The sequence below is a fragment of the Panthera onca genome, chromosome C1, assembly GCF_046562875.1.
Source record: "Panthera onca isolate mPanOnc1 chromosome C1, mPanOnc1 haplotype 2, whole genome shotgun sequence".
NCBI lineage: Eukaryota > Metazoa > Chordata > Mammalia > Carnivora > Felidae > Panthera > Panthera onca.
Window position 1 is genome coordinate 149954283 of NC_138346.1, and position 18584 is coordinate 149972866.

Genomic DNA, 18584 nt, shown 5'->3' on the forward strand with positions numbered 1-18584 from the left:
AAATTAGTTAGCATATAGTGCAACAATGATTTCAGGAGTAGATTCCTTAGTGCCCCTTACCCATTTAGTCCATCCCCCCTCCCACACCCCCTCCTCTAACCCTCTGTTTGTTCTCCATATTTATGACTCTCTTATGTTTTATCCCTCTCCCTGTTTTTATATTATTTTTGTTTCCCTTCCCTTATGTGTATCTGTTTTGTCTCTTAAAGTCCTCATACAAGTGAAGTCATATGATATTTGTCTTTGACTGACTAATTTCACTTAGCATAATGCCCTCCAGTTCCATCCACGTAGTTGCAAATGGCAAAATTTCATTCTTTTTGATTGCCAAGTAATACTCCATTGTATGTATGTGTATATATATATATATACCACATCTTCTTTATCCATTTATCCATTGATGGACATTTGGGCTCTTTCCATACTTTGGCTATTGTTGATAGTGCTGCTATAAACATGGGGGTGCATGTATCCCTTCAAAACAGCACACCTGTATCCCTTGGTTAAATACCTAGTAGTGCAATTGCTGGGTCGTAGGGCAGTTCTATTTTTAGTTTTTTGAGGAACCTCCATACTATTTTCCACAGTGGCTGCACCAGCTTGCATTCCCACCAATAATGCAAAAGAGATCCTCTTTCTCCGCATCCTCGCCAACATCTGTTGTTGCCTGAGTTGTTCATGTTAGCCATTCTGACAGGTGTAAGGTGGTATCTTATTGTGGTTTTCATTTGTATTTCCCTGATGATAAGTGAAGTTGAGCATTTTTTCATGTGTCAGTTGGCCATCTGGATGTCTTTGGAGAAGTGTCTATTCATGTCTTTTGCCCATTTCTTCACTGGATTATTTGTTTTTTGGGTGTTGAGTTTGATAAGTTCTTTATAGATTTTAGATACTAACCCTTTATCTGATATGTCGTTTACAAATATCTTCTCCCCTTCTGTCTGTTGCCTTTTAGTTTTGCTGATTGTTTCCTTCGCTGTGCAGAAGATTTTTATTTTGATGAGGTCCCAGTAGTTCATTTTTGCTTTTGTTTCCCTGGCCTCTGGAGACGTGTTGAATAAGAAGTTGCTGCGGCCAAGATAAAAGAGGTTTTTGCCTGCTTTCTCCTTGAGGATTTTGATGGCTTCCTGTCTTACATTTAGGTCTTTCATCCATTTTGAGTTTATTTTTGTGCATGGTGTAAGAAAGTGGTCCAGGTTCATTCTTTTGCATGTCGCTGTCCAGCACCATTTGCTGAAGAGACTGTCTTTATTCCATTGGATATTCTTTCCTGCTTTGTCAAAGATTAGTTGGCCATACATTTGTGGGTCCATTTCTGGGTTCTCTATTCTGTTCCATTGATCTGAGTGTCTGTTCTTGTGCCAGTACCATGCTGTCTTGATGATTACAGCTTTGTAGTATAGCTTGAAGTCTGGGATTGTGATGCCTCCTGCTTTGGTTTTCTTTTTCAAGATTGCTTTGGCTATTCGGGGTCTTTTCTGGTTCCATACAAATTTTAGGATTATTTGTTTTAGCTCTGTGAAGAATGCTGGTGTTATTTTGATAGGGATTGCATTGAATGTGTAGATTGCCTCAGGTAGTATTGACATTTTAACAATATTTGTTCTTCCTATCCAGCAGCATGGAATCTTTTTCCATTTTTTTGTGTCTTCTTCAATTTCTTTCATAAGCTTTCTATAGTTTTCAGTGTATAGGTTTTTTACCTCTTTGGTTGGATTTATTCCTAGGTATTTTATGGTTTTTTGTACAACTGTAAATGGGATCGATTCCTTGATTTCTCTTTTTGTCGCTTCATTGTTGGTGTATAGGAATGCAACCAATTTCTGCACATCGATTTTATATCCTGCAACTTTGCTGAATTCATGATTCAGTTCTAGCAGTTTTTTTGTGGAATCTTTAGGGTTTTCCATATAGAGTATCATGTCATCTGCGAAGAGTGAAAGTTTGACCTCCTCCTGGCCAATTTGGAGTGAAAGTTTGACCTCCTCTTGCCTTTTATTTCTTTGTGTTGTCTGATTGCAGAGGCGAAGACTTCCAATACTATGTTGAATAACAGTGGCGAGAGTGGACATCCCTGTCTTGTTCCTGACCTTAGGGGAAATCTCTCAGTTTTTCCCCATTGAGGATGATATTAGCATTGGGTCATTCATATATGGCTTTTATGATCTCGAGGTATGCTCCTTCTATCCCTACTTTCTTGAGGGTTTTTATCAAGAAAGGATGCTGTATTTTGTCAAATGCTTTCTCTGCATCTATTGAGAGGATCATATGGTTCTTGTCCTTTCTTTTATTGATGTGATGCATCACGTTAATTGTTTTGCAGGTATTGAACCAGCCCTGCATCCCAGGTATAAATCCCACTTGGTCGTGGTGAATAGTTTTTTTAAGGTATTGTTGGATCCGGTTGGCTAATATCTTGTTGAGGATTTTTGCATCCATGTTCATCAGGGATATTGGTCTATAGTTCTACTTTTTAGTGGGGTCTCTGTCTGATTTTGGTATCAAGGTAATACTGGCTTCATAGGATGAGTTTGGAAGTTTTCCTTCCATTTCTATTTTTTGGAACAGCTTCAAAAGAATAGGTGTTAACTCTTCCTTAAATGTTTGGTAGAATTCGTCTGGAAAGCCATCTGGCCCTGGACTCTTGTTTTTTGGGAGATTTTTGATTACTAATTCAATTTCCTTATACGTTATGGGTCTGTTAAAATTTTCTATTTCTTCCTGTTTCAATTTTGGTAGTGTATATATTTCTAGGAATTTGTCCATTTCTTCCAGATTGCCCATTTTATTGGCATATAATTGCTCATAATATTCTCTTATTGTTTTTATTTCTGCTGTGTTGGTTGTGGTCTCTCCTCTTTCATTCTTAATTTTATTTATTTGGGTCACTTCCTTTTTCTTTTTGATCAAACTGGCTCATTGTGGTTTTAATTTGCATTTCCCTCATAGGTAATGTTGAACACCTTTTCATGTGTTTATTGGCCATTTGCTATTTTGAGAGGAGAAATGTCTATTGGTAATCTGCTCACTTTTACATTGCGTTTTTTGACTTTTTGTTGTTGAGTTGTAAGAATTTTTCATATTCTGGATAGAAATTTCTAATCAGATATATGATTTGCAAATATGTTCTTCCATTCTGTGGGCTGTCTTTTTTAACTTTTCGATAGTGCCTTTTGAAGCACAAAAATTTTGGTGAATTTCCATTTATCTTTTTTCTTTTATTGCTTATGTTTTTGGTGTCATGTATAAGAGATATGATATATAAATATATATTATAAATATATAATATATAATGTAAATTAATATATCATATAAATATATGTATATTTACACAGGCAATGTTGGATTTAATGTGCTTTGTGCATAGTAAGCATCCAATAAAGGTTATTTCTCGTCTTTTTTCTCCTTCCTTACAGATTGACTATAAAAATCAAATGAGATAATGTATGTGAAAATTCTTTATAATGTTCCACACATTATATATAAAGTATTATTTTTAGTGTAATGAACTTGGTAACACATTTATAATGATACTTGTACACTATTTTAGTATAAAAGTGCCTTTGTGTTAATTATGTGAAAACATGTGTTGAGGATGGCAAAGAATATGCTGTATTAGCTCCCTAATTTCTATCACTGAGGTTATGAAGAAACTGATTAATAAATTTAAGACATTATTAAAGAATTTAGATGTGTAAGTTAAAGTATTTAGATAAACAGATAGTAATTCAAGTAAGACTAACAAAACATATTCATTAATGTGACTTAATATTAATCATTTATTCATCTTAATAATGAACAGTTAAAATTCATGAAAGTATTAATCATTTTTATGTTGTCAAAATATAAATCCTTGGAGAACACCACAAATGACACATAAAAATCTGCTTTAAACTATAACTATAGTTGTTTTAAAACTGTTTTTCCAAATTACAAAGATCTTCTTAAATCTCATTTATAGCATTAATTTGCATTATCCATGAAATGATTTTGCTAAATACATGTAACTTCAGTTGGACTTTCTGCATGAATCAGTCACATATTCTTTTTCTTTTATTAATTTATTTTTTAAATTCCAACATAATTAATATATAGTGTTATATTAGGTTCATGTGTACAAAGTAATGATTCAACAATTCTATACATTACTCAAGGCTCACTAGGATCAGTGTGTTCTTAATCCCCTTCACCTAGTTCATCCATCCCCCTCCCTCCTCCGCTCTGGTAACCATCAGTTTTTCTCTATAGTTAAGAGTGGTTTTTTGGTCTGTTTGTTTATTTGTTTGTCTCTTTTTTTCTTTGTTTTGTTTCTTAAATTCCACACGAGTGAAATAATATGATAATTGGCTTTCTCTGACTGACTTATTTCACCTAACATTATACCTTCTAGATCCATCCATGTTGTTGCAAATGGCAAGATTTCATTCTTTTCTAGTAGCTGTGTAATATCCCATTGTTTAGCCATATTTTTTATTAATGGAACCTTATTTTATTTTTTTAAAGTTTATTTATTTATTTTGAGAGAGTGAGAGTGAGTGTGAGTAGGGAAGGGACAGAGAGAAGGAGAGAGACAGAGTTCCAAGCAGGCTGTGTACTGTCAACACAGAACCCAACTTGGGACTTGGTCTCATGAATCCTAAGATCATGACCTGAGCTGAAATCAAGAGTCAAATGCTTAACTGACTGAGTCACTCAGGCACCCTGGGACCTTATTTTCTCTTATTCTATATTATAAGACCTTGGCATGGCTGAAGTATAAAGATTAGAACTGGTAAGTTTTTCAAATAACTAAAAGTTAGCTTTTCTAAATGCATAAACTTTTTAAAAACAACTTTTGAAGGAATTATTTCTAGACTCTTCTGGAATATTTCCAAATTCAAGGGCCATCATTATAACCAACAATCAAGGACCTGTGTCTTAAATATAAAATGTGTAATATTTTAAGTCTGTTCAGTGCTTCTAGATGTTTTCCAAGGCTACCGAACAACAGTATAGCTTTGCATTTTGTTGTTTATAATCAATATCATACCATAAACACTTCTCCGTGAAACCATAACAATTTTAATTGTTGTGTAAATATTTCATATGACCCTACTGGTGGCCCTTTTGGGCAATAATCCCCCCACCCCCATGCCCTTTTACTTTTTTAGCAGGAACATTCTAATGGTCCTTTGGGGAACTGCCCTTCCCCATTGCATGCGGTCAGGTTGGAGTTGTCACTCAAGGTGCCCTACCATTACCTCCCTGGCCAAAGGGGTGAATTTGATGGAAAAGAAGTCATGTTAGAACTGATCCAATCAGATGGAAGGAGCTAGGCATTTATTCCAGCTACCCAAATCCATGGGTTTTTTTCTGAGGCCTGAGTCTGCTCTTTTTTTGATTCCGCAGTATCATTACTTACTACCTATATATAGTATAGGATATTGGTGTATGTACACCTCACTATATGTATAGTGAGTTATTGGTAGATAATGTGTTTGCCTTCAAAGTCTCATTTTCTCTATCCATAAGTATTTTTCAGGGTAGTTGTAAATATAAAAATAGTAAACTTATTAGTATTGGCATAAACTTCCAATAAATTGATTTTATCCCCTTAAGTTAGCCATAGTCAATTTCTTTTGCCTGCAGTCACAGAACCTTACCCAATATGTGTCCATAGGATTAATCATGTCTCCCTGACCCTTTGCCCATGGCTGCTGTTAATGTTACATATACCTTCATCTTCCACTGCATAGCTGTCAACTTCTATGCCTTGAAGTGTCATTTATTCTATTGGGGTTAAAGCTATTTGGAATGGACAAGTTTTGCCAGTATTTGGATGCTAGATAAATAATATCACTCTTCATATTTCCTACTTCATTGTGAATTTTTAGTTCCAGAAATTGGGAGATGTGATTTTATTTAAATGCACATTCTCCGACATAGTTATCAAATTGTTTATTAAAAAAAAACTTTTATAAATATGCAATAAAAATGTAAAACTTCTGGGGTGCCTGGGTGGCTCAGTCGGCTGAGCATCCAATATCAGCTCAGGTCATGATCTCATGGTTCATGGGTTTGAGCCCCACATCAGGCTCTGTGCTGACAGCTCAGAGCCTGGAGTCTACTTGGGGCTTTGTGTCTCCCTCTCTCTCTGTTCCTCCCCTGCTTGCACTCTGTCTCTCTCTCTCTCAAGAATAAATAAAGATTAAAAAAAATTTTTTTTTAATGTAAAACTTTTCCACTTTCAAAAAGAAGCTTTCCCAATTAACTGTTGTAATCTTTGTGAGATAAAATTGAATGTAAATTTACAAATATGAGAATATAAAGAAGCAGCATAACTATGGATAATGTTATACAACATTAACAACCATGAAGCCTCGTTAATTCTTTTTACAACATATTTGTATTTATAAAAATATTTTTTCAACCAGCAACAATCTCTTCTGTCCTGTTATTATATCAGGTTTAATTGCTACAATAAAGATTATTTAAGGAACAGAAGAAGATAATGATTTTAGAAGCATCTAGGAAAAAAAGGATATATAGTATGAAAACATTTTAGGTAATGTTTAAAATAATACTGTGATATTGTGAATTGTAAGATATATAAATTTGATCTTCCTCCAGGATTCTAGCAGAGAGCTTCTAAAACCCTTGGAATTTCCTAGATGTTTGAGGGTGGTAAAGGTGCCTTTTGTTATGTTAATGAGGTGACCTTTGGAAAACACCTAAGGATGGAGGCTGGTTGCCAGTGGAGGCAACCTTGCAATTAGAGAGTTGGAATTTTCAGTTCACCCCCTGACTTCCGGGGCGGGGAGAGGTGCGGGAGTTCAGTCGCCAATGGCCAATTATTCTATCAATGGTATCTGTGTAATGATGCCTCCGTAAAACCCCAAGAGGATAGGCTTCAGAGTTTCCTGGTTAGTGAACACATGGAGACTGGGGACAGTGAGCACCAGAGAGGGCATGGCAGCTCCTAGCTTTTTCCCCATACCTTGCCCTAAGCATCTGTTCCATCTGACTGTTCCTGAATTACATCCTTTTATAATAAGCCAGTAATCTAGTAAGTAAATTGTTTCTCTGAGTTCTGTGACCTGCTCTAGCATATTAATCCAATATGAAGAGGGAATCTGAAGAGGGAATCTTGGGAACTTCCAATCTACAGCAAGTCAGTCAGAAGTACAGGTAACAACCTGGGCTTGTGACTGGCATCTGAGGTGGCAGGGGAAAGGGGGTGGCGAGAGTGAGGGGTGGAGAGAGCAGTCAGGTAGGACTGAACCTTAACCTGTGAATCCCGGCAGATAGTGTCAGAAGTGAGTTGAGTTGTAAGACACCCAGCTGGTGTCCAGAGCATTGCTTGCTAGAACTGTGGGGAAACCTTCCTGCCCCCCCCCACCCCCCCATGTTGAATTGACCCATGAACACTAACAAAGACCTACCAATCAGCCGAACATGTGACAAGTTGACAGCATATTCCATTTCGATTCTCAAAGACAGAACCCATTCTGTTAATCTGTTTTTTAAAAACATAAGAAGTAAATTCCGTGTACCTAGAACAGTAATGACTTTCCTCATAGCTTTTTACTATTTAAATATTTTCAGGTTTTAATTTTTATTAAAGGAATATAACACTGTCACAGAAATTTGGAGAATAGGTTTTAAGATAAAGTATAATTCTGCCATATATTTTTTCCAGTCTTTTTTCACAGAAACATTTTTACATAGTTTTAATTAGCATGCGTAAAAATTTCTGTCCTTAGATTTTTCAGTTGATATCATTTGAACATTTTCCTATGTACTCATAAATCATTTTAATAGTCTTATAACATATAGATGGTGTATCATAATTTGATGATCCATTATAATTAGAATCGTAGGCTCTTTTGTTTTTTACTATTAATGGTGGAATGAAACAGGAGGTTTTATGAGATTGTTAAGCAGATAAGGTCAGTGGAGAAGACGCTTAGTGTTACATTATATACCCACAGCCACCTAGCACAGTTAATGGCTCCTCAGGGTCCTAGAAGGTCCCAAATTCCAAGCAGCTAGCTTTGAAACGAGGTGAAAGGTTTTGTGGCAATCTATGAAAGTGCTGCTCTTGAATCCATAGGGAAACATGACTTTCCCCGGTTCCCTATTTTCCTGATGAGCAAAAAGTAAACAAAGGCAGGGGCTCTAACAGCAAATAAGCAGTGAGAGTAGGGGTGGGAGGAGGGAGACAGGTGCTGTATTGCTGCGGCCGGTAGAAGGCACAGGAATTAAGACCCTGGAAAGCTGGCTGAGGCCACCACGGTCTGAACCCTCTCAGGTTCCCAACTGCTGCCAACTTGTACTCAGATCTGATAAGCAACCCAGAGTCTGTGCGCCTCTCCCTCTGCTGAACCTTCGCTGCGGTATGAAGTGCAGGGCGAGAGCCCAGAAGCGTGCTTGCCTGGGCTTTTATGTTTTAATGATTTTAAAAACAGCAACAACATAGTATAATATTATAGACATTTGGAAAGTAGGTTTTAAAATCAAATATAATTCTAACCTATATTTTTTTCCAGTCTCTTTTCATGAATACATTTTGACACAGTTTGTTAAGATGTGCATATAATTTTGTATCTTGAGGCACGCGTTGGATTATTTCTTTTTTAAAAAAATATTTTTAATGTTTCTTTATTTTTGAGAGGGGGGGGGGGGACAGAGCATGAGTGGGGGAGAGGCAAAGAGAGGGAGACACAGAATGTGAAGAAGGCTCCAGGCTCTGAGCTGTCAGCACAGAGCCTGATGCGGGGCTGGAACCCACGAACCATGAGATCATGACCTGAGCCGAAGTTGGGCACTTAACCGACTGAGCCACCCAGGCGCCCCTGAGTTGGATTATTTCTTATGAATATGAATTCCCACAATTTGAATTACTGTTCAAAACGTTGAAAATTTGGATGATTTAAGAACTACATTGACTAATTGTATTCCAAAAGTTTTATGTTGGAACCAGCAATGTTAGAGTTTACTGGTTTCACCATTGCATCTTTTTTAATTTTTTTTTTAAATGTTTATTTTTTTTTGAGACAGAGAGAGACAGAGCATGAACGGGGGAGGGTCAGAGAGAGAGAGGGAGACACAGAATCGGAAACAGGCTCCAGGCTCTGAGCTGTCAGCACAGAGCCCAATGCAGGGCTCGAACTCACGAACCATGAGATCATGACCTGAGCTGAAGTCGGACGCTTAACCGACTGAGCCATCCAGGCGCCCCTCACCATTGCATCCTTTTGAACACAGGGTATTATTATTTATTAAATTTATTATTTATTATTTATTATTTATTAAATTTTCATTGAAAAAATAAATAGGTCCAGAATAGTATATTATTGTTGCTTTATAATTAATTTCTTTGATATTAAAAAGCCTGAATGATTTTCGTGTTTATCTACTAATTATATATAGTTGGTATATAGTATATTGTATATAGTTATATTGTATAGTATACAGTATATATTTTATTTACTGGAAATTTTGTATTTACCATATTTGAGACCAATATTTTCCATTTTGTTGTTTGCTTTTTATTTTTTAATTTAGAAATTTACACGTGTATGTTTTGAATTTCTTTCAACATTAATTAGCTTAGAAAACTGTCCTCGATCTAGAACTATGCTATTCTATGATATTCTATTTTGCTGTATTACATTTTTCCTGTGATTTGCTATTTTTATTTAACTTTATAATCATCTGAATTAATTTGTGTATAAGGTGTGAGCTGAAATGAAGTTGGGGCTGAGAGTTCCTTCCATTACCATATGTCAAACTTCTATAGGTAATAGAAACTATCTGGGCTGTTTGTTTTGGTCCATTATGAGTCTTAAAAGTATTGTTTGTTTGCATAATCCATTTGAATACATTGAAAGGCGAATTGCCTTTTATAACTTTACTTTCTCATCATAGGCTTTGATATTCTGAAAGTACACGGGAGACCCTCAGGGTCTCCGAGGGAGACATCTGGGGAGCTTACCAGTCTCCAAATTCACTGACACCAGACTTGGTGAGTCAGGTACAGAACTACGAAACCAAACTGCACTGTGGATGCTGGGCAGTCAGCTGGACTCACTCAATGCATGACCAGTTCTCACCCACCAGTTCAAAGGTGCCTTGGCAAAATAGCACATTATTATATGTCACAACGCTTCAGAGTCGCCTGCTCCAACTAGCTGAAATCGTCACTTATTTTTTTATTAAAAATTTTTTTTTAATGTTTATTATATTTGAGAGAGACAGACAGACAGACAGAGCTTGAGCAGGGGAGGCGCAGAGAGCCGGAGACAGAATCCGAAGCAGGCTCCAGGCTCCAAGCTGTCAGCACAAGAGTCCGACAAGGGGCTCAAACTCACAAACGGTGAGATCATGACCTGAGCCGAACTCGGATGCCCGACTGGGCCACCCAGAGGCCCCTGAAATCATGACTTTTAAACCCACAAAGGCTAAGGGTATAAAATATTTGCACTCTATTTTTACATATCAAACTCTTATCTTCTCCACTATTGTAGTATATCAATGTTGACACCATCTACATCGTTCAGTGGTTTATAAACCATTGAAGTTGAAACATTGGCCTTATTCTGATCTCCAAGTCGGGTATTGGCCAGGCAACACTGACACAACCATTTGACGCCTGCTTCCCGGTTATTTCATGATTTAAATGTAAATGAATTGTTGACTTGAATAAAATCTTTGAATGAAGATCTTCCGAGAATGTACAATCCAGCAGGAGAGAACTATGAAACCATCAAGACTCACCTCAAATGTGTCAGACAGCCAGTGTATATCTGTAATTACTTTCTTATGACCATTTTCTATCGAGGAGACTGCGCAGTGTCTGATATACATCGCTTCTTTATTACTGTCTGGTTCAAGGAGAAACATGGGCTGGAAAAACGTCAAGAGAACGTTACGTGCTGCTTTCACCGAGCTAATGAGTGAATTCATACTTTATTAGTTATTCCATCTACAACTAGTTAACTTGGAGAAATACTAGTTCAGAGAAAAACATAAATTAGTGTTTCTGCATATCCTATATTAAGGTAATAAGATTATGTACTTTCCCTTCAGCTTAATCTAAGCTCTCAAATTTAACAAGAATTATTGACCCACCCCCTACAGAATCAGTGAGATCCCATTTCCGAAGGAGTGTTTCGTGCGCGCACAGAAGGCCACGTCCCGCCGTGTCTTGGTGAGAGGCCTGTTGCTGCTCAGGCTGAAGAGCTGGGGTAGAGCTGTGCAATATGGTGGGTCCGTACTGTGTCGGGAGCCGAGGAATCTTTCCTCAACCCTCTTGGCAGCATCCACAGCTTTGCAAAATCACAGGATATTATTATCAGAAAGACTGTAACCCCTTCGTTTCACACATGAGAAAATCGATGCTTGCTGGGGTGAGAGGGCCTGTCCAAACTCACAGGACTATCATCCGGAGCCTAGATGCATGGCCCTTCTGTCCCGTGCTCTTTCCACGACATCATTGTAGGCAAGTCACCTGGTCCCTTTATTTTATTTGACAACAAAAACAACCTACCATCCTCAGACAGACCATGAGACTTGTTTTACTGACTTCTTAAACAAGGGCCTACATAAAGGTGATTCAGAACATGTCCGCAAACAGATGTGAAGGCGTGGGAAATAATACTTTTTCCTCCCGCTCTGTTGAGACTTTGTTTAGCTTGGCAGTTCTGTTATGTGCTTTTTGATGAACTCCTGAATCGGAAAAACTTGTGAGGGAAAAGTTCTAAAAAGCTAACCTTGAGGGTGGCTTTTTTACTTCTGCTACCGCCTGTCTTGATGTTTTCTATGCGATCTGCATGTGCAGTAATATCCCACAGGACAATCTAAAACAGAAGTAAATGTTATTACAACATATTTCCAGGAAATAGCTAATTGGGTTTTAAAGATTTTTTAAGACCTATTGGTATTGGCATACAATCCGATAAATCAATGACCCTGAAGGATAATCAAATTTAGCCTCTGTCCTTAGTAAGTCAACAACTTTTAATAGAGAAAAGAATGTTTTCTCCTCTAAAAAGTATTTTTAGCACTTTGATTTTGGTGCTTCTGCTTGTGTTAATAAAGGCTAGTAGTTTTTTTTTTTTTAACTCCAAGATGAACGGTATGTAATTTCCTCTGCTTTGGGAAGACTTCTTCCTCTGTCTTTGGGAAAGTGCTGTAATTGTGGGGAGAGATGCTTTACCTGTTCTTCAGAAGCACAGATACCCAATTGTCCAAAAAGGCTGGAAAATGATGATTTCTACTTAATTGAATATTCTAGCCAACTCCAAATTTGCGTATACACGGTTCATCATTTTTGGAAAAATGAGAATAAACTGGAATGTGCAACACTAAATTAGAATAATTTTCAATGATTAAAAGTCATTTCAACACACTAAAATGTTAAAATGTCAGGATTACAGAATTGTGGGTTATTTTATTTTCATCATTTGCTTTACTAAAATATTCTCTTTTTAAAAAGTTTTTATTTATTTCTTTAATCTCTATAATCTCTACACCCAACCTGGGACTCAAACTCACAATCTTGAGATCAGGAGTCCAGTACTCTTCTGACTGAGCCAGCCAGGCGCCCCTTTTCTAAAATATTCTTAAACAAAGTCATATCACTTTCATAATGAGCAACTGAAAGCATTTCAGGATTTACAGGGCTCTGGGTCATCATTCCGACCACCAATTATTGTTGAACAAAACTGAGGGGGAAATTTTTATTTTCCGGTTGTTTTGGTTTTGGATCAATGGTCATGGATGTTGTAGACATTTAAATTTTCAATCACAAGGAAGTTTTCCTAGCCACACAACAGAAGACCATATGTCCTTAATGGTCACACTCACGGGGTCACAGTGAATTTAAATTATGATCATAAAACAAGTTTAAGATTGTTGTTTTGCTTTATTAGAGAAACAGGCAATTGGAAGACAGGATCTAAATTTCATATAACTTAGCTAACTTGAAAGGAAAAGAAGAGAGGCTCCTAGGTGGCTCAGTCAGTTAAGTGTAGGACTTCAGCTCAGGTCACGATCCTATGGTTCGTGAGTTTGAGCCCTGCGTCAGGCTCTCTGCTGTCAGCACAGAGCCCGCTCCAGATCCTCAGTCCCCCTCTCTGTCTCTGCTCCTCTCCCCGCTCCTTTCTCTCAAACAATAAATTAAAATATTTTTTAAAGAAAGGAAAAGAAGAAAAAAGCAAATATGGTATCAAATTATACATATGTCAGTTTAGTAATAAATATATGTTTTTCCAGTGAATTTCTGTTCAAATTCTGGACCAGTCCCTGACTGCTATCACCAGGGAAATGTTAGAAGAGGACTCGTAACCAAGAGGTATTAATATTAGCTTGTGTTTTATGGTCTTCTGTGGAATCTTGTACAACGTTCAGTTCTATTCCAACAATACAAACAGATTTGACCCGATTTTGTTGCAGTTATAAGGAGATTATCCGGGACACCGAGAGCCCTGATACCATGTCTAACACATCTGTATACCCCAGTTCTTGGCACAATATTGGCATGCTTTCCTTCTGCTAAATTGGCTCCTTATGTTTAAAAAAAAAAAAAAAACCTACCAATATTATCTAAATTAACAAATAGCTGGGGGAAAAAAATCCATAAATACCTGCCCATTTATGCAGCCTCCAGCAATGATATTAGGGTCACTCGGACAGAACTTGAAGCAGAAGATGTCATCTGGGCTCTCCAGCATTAACTAAAGTAAACCCCCCAAATTCAAGAGAGAGTGAGAAAACCTATTAAGATCATAGTGAGAAAATAATATTGAGACAATCAAAAGTTGAATTGTATAGCTATCTATAAGAAATGTGGACATAGAGTCTATTCCCAGAATCCTACCTCTGGATGGGAAACTGCTTTTGCTAAATTGTATTGTGCATGTTGGCTACGTGTATGAGAGAGCTGTATTCTCAAGGGGCCCAGGTCTCCCCTTCCTCCACCTTCCATGGGTCATTGCTGGGAGATGTTTTAATTTTTTTATAAACAAAAAGACTAAGCTTAGTGTTTCTGAGAAGTATGAAGGTAAGCTCTGTGAGGACAAGATATTTGTGTTTTGTTCCCCACTGTCTAGCTAGCCTGGCACAGAGTGAGCACTCAAAAAGAAAATTCGTTGAATGAGAAAAAATAAAGGTGTTGGCCACTGATAATAGTTCAAATTTTAAAATAATACCAAACACAGAAGGTGAACAAACTCAAGTGCCTGGAGGGTAAGAAGGAGGCCCTGTAAGGAATAGGTATATTAAATCTCTTTGGCACCTGTGTTAATATGTTACCACCAAGCAAAATCCTTGCGTGGTTACTGTTCTTCTTTAAACAAAACCGTCAGAAATATGGGGCCCTGGGGTGCCTGGGTGGCTCAGTCAGTTGAGTGTCCAACTTCCGCTCAGGTCATGATCTTGCAGTTCGTGAGTTCAAGCCCCATGTCAGGCTCCGTGCTGACAGCTCAGAGCCTGGAGCCTGCTTTGGATTCTGTGTCTTCCTCTCTCTACCCTTTCCCTGCTCATGCTCTGTCTCTGTCTCTCAAAAATGAATAAACGTTAAAAAAAATTTAATAAAAAGTTAAAAAAAAAAAAAAAAAGAAAGAAGGGGCCCAGAGGCCATTGGTTTGCCACCCCTGAGCTAAAGGTTTCAGACTGGAACTGGAGCTAATCATCTTTGTTTATTTGACACTCTGTGGATTCTAGAGAAAACTCTACTTCCAAAATAAATTAAAAAAAAATTCTCCTATAGTTTTGATAGAACAAAGACAAAAGAAATCATTTGTATTATTTCTTTAATAAATAATTTGCTTGTTTTTTAAAAAGCTAGTCTTTAAAATAGAGGAAAAGGTCCTTCTTTCCTCCTTTTTGTCTGAAAGTTCAGCCACACTTCCACATCGCAGACTGGTGAGTAATTCTACTCCACTAGAAGATGTTAGAAAACCCCAGTGAGAGAATGGCATCATTTTTGTGGTAAGTAGGCTGACAAGAAAGAACCAGGGATCTGCTATTTTGACCTCTAGGTCTATAATAATTAAAGTACCCCAATCTATTATAGTAAAACTGCCTGAATTCAGATGAATTAGGGAAGAAGGAAGGGAGGAAGGCTAGGTTTTATTAGGGGAAGACTTAGTTATATAATACTTTATAGAAACAAAATATTATATTTAAGTACATTAAAAAAAAAACTTAATCTAACACTATAAAGCACCCTAAATAAAACTGTTTTTGAGCAGATGACGGAAACAGAACCCTGTGGGGCAAACCCAGTCCTCAGCCTTATTTGGGTTGATTTGTGCATTTGGTTTGGTTTTAGTTGAACTATTTAAAAATTGGGAGATTTCACTCAAAATTTCTGATCTGGATTCCTTTGACAAGTACAACACCTGGCAACAAGAGAGCTGAAGAGTCGCTGTGCCCACAGATGGGCTGTACGCTTTCTGGGGCCATGGTCCCCACCCCCACCCTGCACCCCTGTGTTTCCCACACAGGTGTCTGTACTCATTACCATCACCTACTGGTGATCCTCGGAACTGAGGAAATTCATGTGAAATTAAAATTTATTTGCATTTGAACAAATAGTGTTTAAAGGAAGCCCATAAAAGAGTTTGCTTTTTAAGAATGGTTTAACGTTCCTCTTAAAATCTTTTTTGAAAATAACATATTGATTTTTTCAATAAACTGACTGTAAACTTTAGTCTTGCTTAAATTGATGACAAATTCTGAATCGAAGAAAGCCTAACTTTATAACGGCTTACCATATTAAGTAACTATAAAGTACTTTGCAATTAAAACTGCTAAAGATAAACGTGAACATAGTATTTGATATTTTTAGACTATGTGGGCAACTTCCTCAATTACCTGAGGATGTATGGGATCGGAGAAACTCCAGAAAAGAATTAGTGATGGCTGCAGCAATAATTTACCAGAAAAGTGGACTCTGTCTTCAAGGGAGAGTCTTACAGCCACTGACACAGCTATTAGCCCTGATTGAGACACAATTAGAAGTTAAAACCTGCAGCAACTGTATATGGAGAAGTGTTTGTAGGTTTTATTGCTCTACATGGTCACTATTCATTTCCACTTTGATGAAACAAATATATTCAATAAGAGACCAAGAGTCTCTTTGAGCTCTACTGTGTAATACGGTGGCCAGTAGCCACATGTTGCTAATTTAGCACTTGAAAGGTGGTCAGTCCAAATTGAGATGTACTGTTAGTGTAAAATAAACAGTAAACTTCAAAGATTTAGTAAGAAAAAAAATTTTTTTGTGAGAAAAAGGCCAATGTGGAGGAGGGGAAGAGGAAAAAAGAGGGAAAGGACATTTTTCTCTGCTTAGTTGCATTTGCACATGGGGCTACCCCCCTTGGCTGCTGAGTGATTTAAAGGAGGTGTGTTTGGGGTGCCTGGGTGGCTCAGTTGGTTCAGCAACCTACTTTGTAGCTCAGGTCATGATCTCAAGGTTCATGAGTTCAAGCCCCACATCGACTGGCTGCAGTCAGTGCAGAGCAGGCTTTGGATCCTCTGCCCCGCCCTCTCTGTCCCTCACCTGTTTGCACTCTCTCAAAAATAAGTAAACATAAAAAAAAAAAAAAACAACAAAGGAGGTGTGTTCCCTCTCTTGCCATCAGGCGGAATGGAGCTAGCCTTGGGAGTCCCAAGAGGCTGAGGCAAATCCAGATTCAGCATTTCACCAGCTGGGTGACCTGAGACAGTCACTTCCCTGCCTTGAGCTTGGTTCTGTCCTTGTAGAGGTCACAGTGAGGTGCTAGGAGAACACAGGACTGCAGGATGCCAAGAAAGATCCCGGCAGGTGCACTCAGCAATTGGAAGTTGTCTTACTGAAACTGAGATACTTAGGTAGTGTGTAATTTTACATATAAAAGCAAAAGACTTTCCTCGCCCTCACCAAAGAGAACCACAGTCACGGTCATCTCACCATAGATAGTCGGATGCCATGAGACGGAAGTGACCATATTCTCTGTTAGGTTATGAAGGTCGGTAAAGGACTGGTACTCTTTCAGGTGGGTATCAGTTTTGTCTCCAAAGGTGCCTTCTTCTTCTGCCAGGCACTTCCAGTCATCAATAAATGTGTTCATGATTTCATTTTGCTGCAGGGCTATTTCAACACTATTTTGTTAGGACAAAACACACACACACAAGATGTTGGATTATAGTATTCAATGATAGGTCTTTCGGCAGCTCCTCCTACTTCATTCATACGGAAAAAACCCAAAAAATCTTCAATTATACTTGGTAACTAATGATTACTCCCATGTGAAATATGTGACTTAAGAGAAAGAAACCTCCTGTCTGTGTGTTACTCAAAACTTCTAGTGCCAGGATGTTGTTGGCTGATGGTCTGGAACACCTTCGCCATCTGCAGACGCCAGCCAAGGCTGTGCTCTCCCGGGCCAATGACTGAGCTGACAGCTGCAGGGACACCGTGCCTGCCAAGCTCTTCTTCCTGCAGGACTTCTCCAACAGGCTGGTTCCCTCTGGAGCTTCCTGCTGGGGTGGGCTACGACTTTGCTGAAGCTTTCCTTGCCCAATCCTGCTAACTTTATTTATTATTACTTTTTAAAGTTTATTTTTGAGAGGGAGAGACAGACCGTGAGCAGGGGAGGGGCAGAGGGAGACAGAAACCAAAGCAGGCTCCCGGCTCTGAGCTGTCGGCCCAGAGCCCGATGTGGGGTTCGAACCCACGAACCTCGAGATCATGACCCAAGCTGAAGTCAGACACTTAACCAACTGAGCCACCCAGGGGCACAACCAATCCTGCTAACTTAAAAAAAACTTTTTGATTTTACACAGTGGGAGCCTCAGTAAACCTGTTTTACACTGGGTCTCATTTGCTTCCTGAAAAACCCAAACTGACAGAAAATGCCATTTTCTTAGCCATATTTGGTACCAAATGATCATATGTACTAATTTGTGTACAAATATATTATTAGGATTTTATATATATATTTAGGATTATATGTTAATCAGGATTATAATATATACATATTGTATATATATTGTACATATATTGTACACATATATATAATGTATATAAAATGTAAAACAAGTAAGATTCTCAAGGGAAGCTTTGGAATTTAGAAGTATGCTGTATGTGCATCTGTGGTGGTGGTTTTAGTTATCACAAAGTCCTGGAGGCACGAATATGTTTCATTCCATTGCTAAACCCGCAATACAGGAGACAAGCCCTAAAACGAAGACCTATCCTGCTAACAATGCTAATATTGACCCTTTAAGAACATTCTGAGTGCCAGGCTCATATCTTTTTTTTTTTTTTTTCAATGTTTATTCGAACTGTGAGATCATGACCTGAACCCAAACCGGAGGCTTAACTGACTGAGCCACCCAGGCGCCTTTAGGCCCATCTTTTAATAGCCTAGGGCCCTGGCTTGACAGGCTCCTGTCTTAAAAGTTATGATAGGAGCTCCCAAGTTGGTGAAGGCAAGAAAGTGCCAGGAGGTTGGCAGGCCCCCTCCTCCCCCACCTCCCACCCCTGATAACTTGTCCTATGCAACTCTTCCATTTGGCCGCTCCTGAGTCGCATCCTTTATGATAAACTGGTG

The 18584-nt window shown here is 38.2% G+C and overlaps 1 protein-coding gene across 1 annotated transcript in view; it reads right to left on the reverse strand.

The window, feature by feature from the left end:
- Window positions 1–18584, reverse strand: part of DNAI3 (dynein axonemal intermediate chain 3) — an 82185-nt gene that overhangs the window by 31050 nt on the left and 32551 nt on the right. Inside the window, exons 9-14 of the mRNA XM_060625657.3 lie at window positions 16940–17130; window positions 15862–15986; window positions 13629–13718; window positions 11754–11840; window positions 10759–10887; window positions 7422–7495 (exon numbers count right to left, since the gene is read on the reverse strand). Of these exons, the coding sequence (XP_060481640.1) occupies window positions 7422–7495; window positions 10759–10887; window positions 11754–11840; window positions 13629–13718; window positions 15862–15986; window positions 16940–17130 (696 nt within the window). The remainder of the gene's footprint in view (window positions 1–7421; window positions 7496–10758; window positions 10888–11753; window positions 11841–13628; window positions 13719–15861; window positions 15987–16939; window positions 17131–18584) is intronic.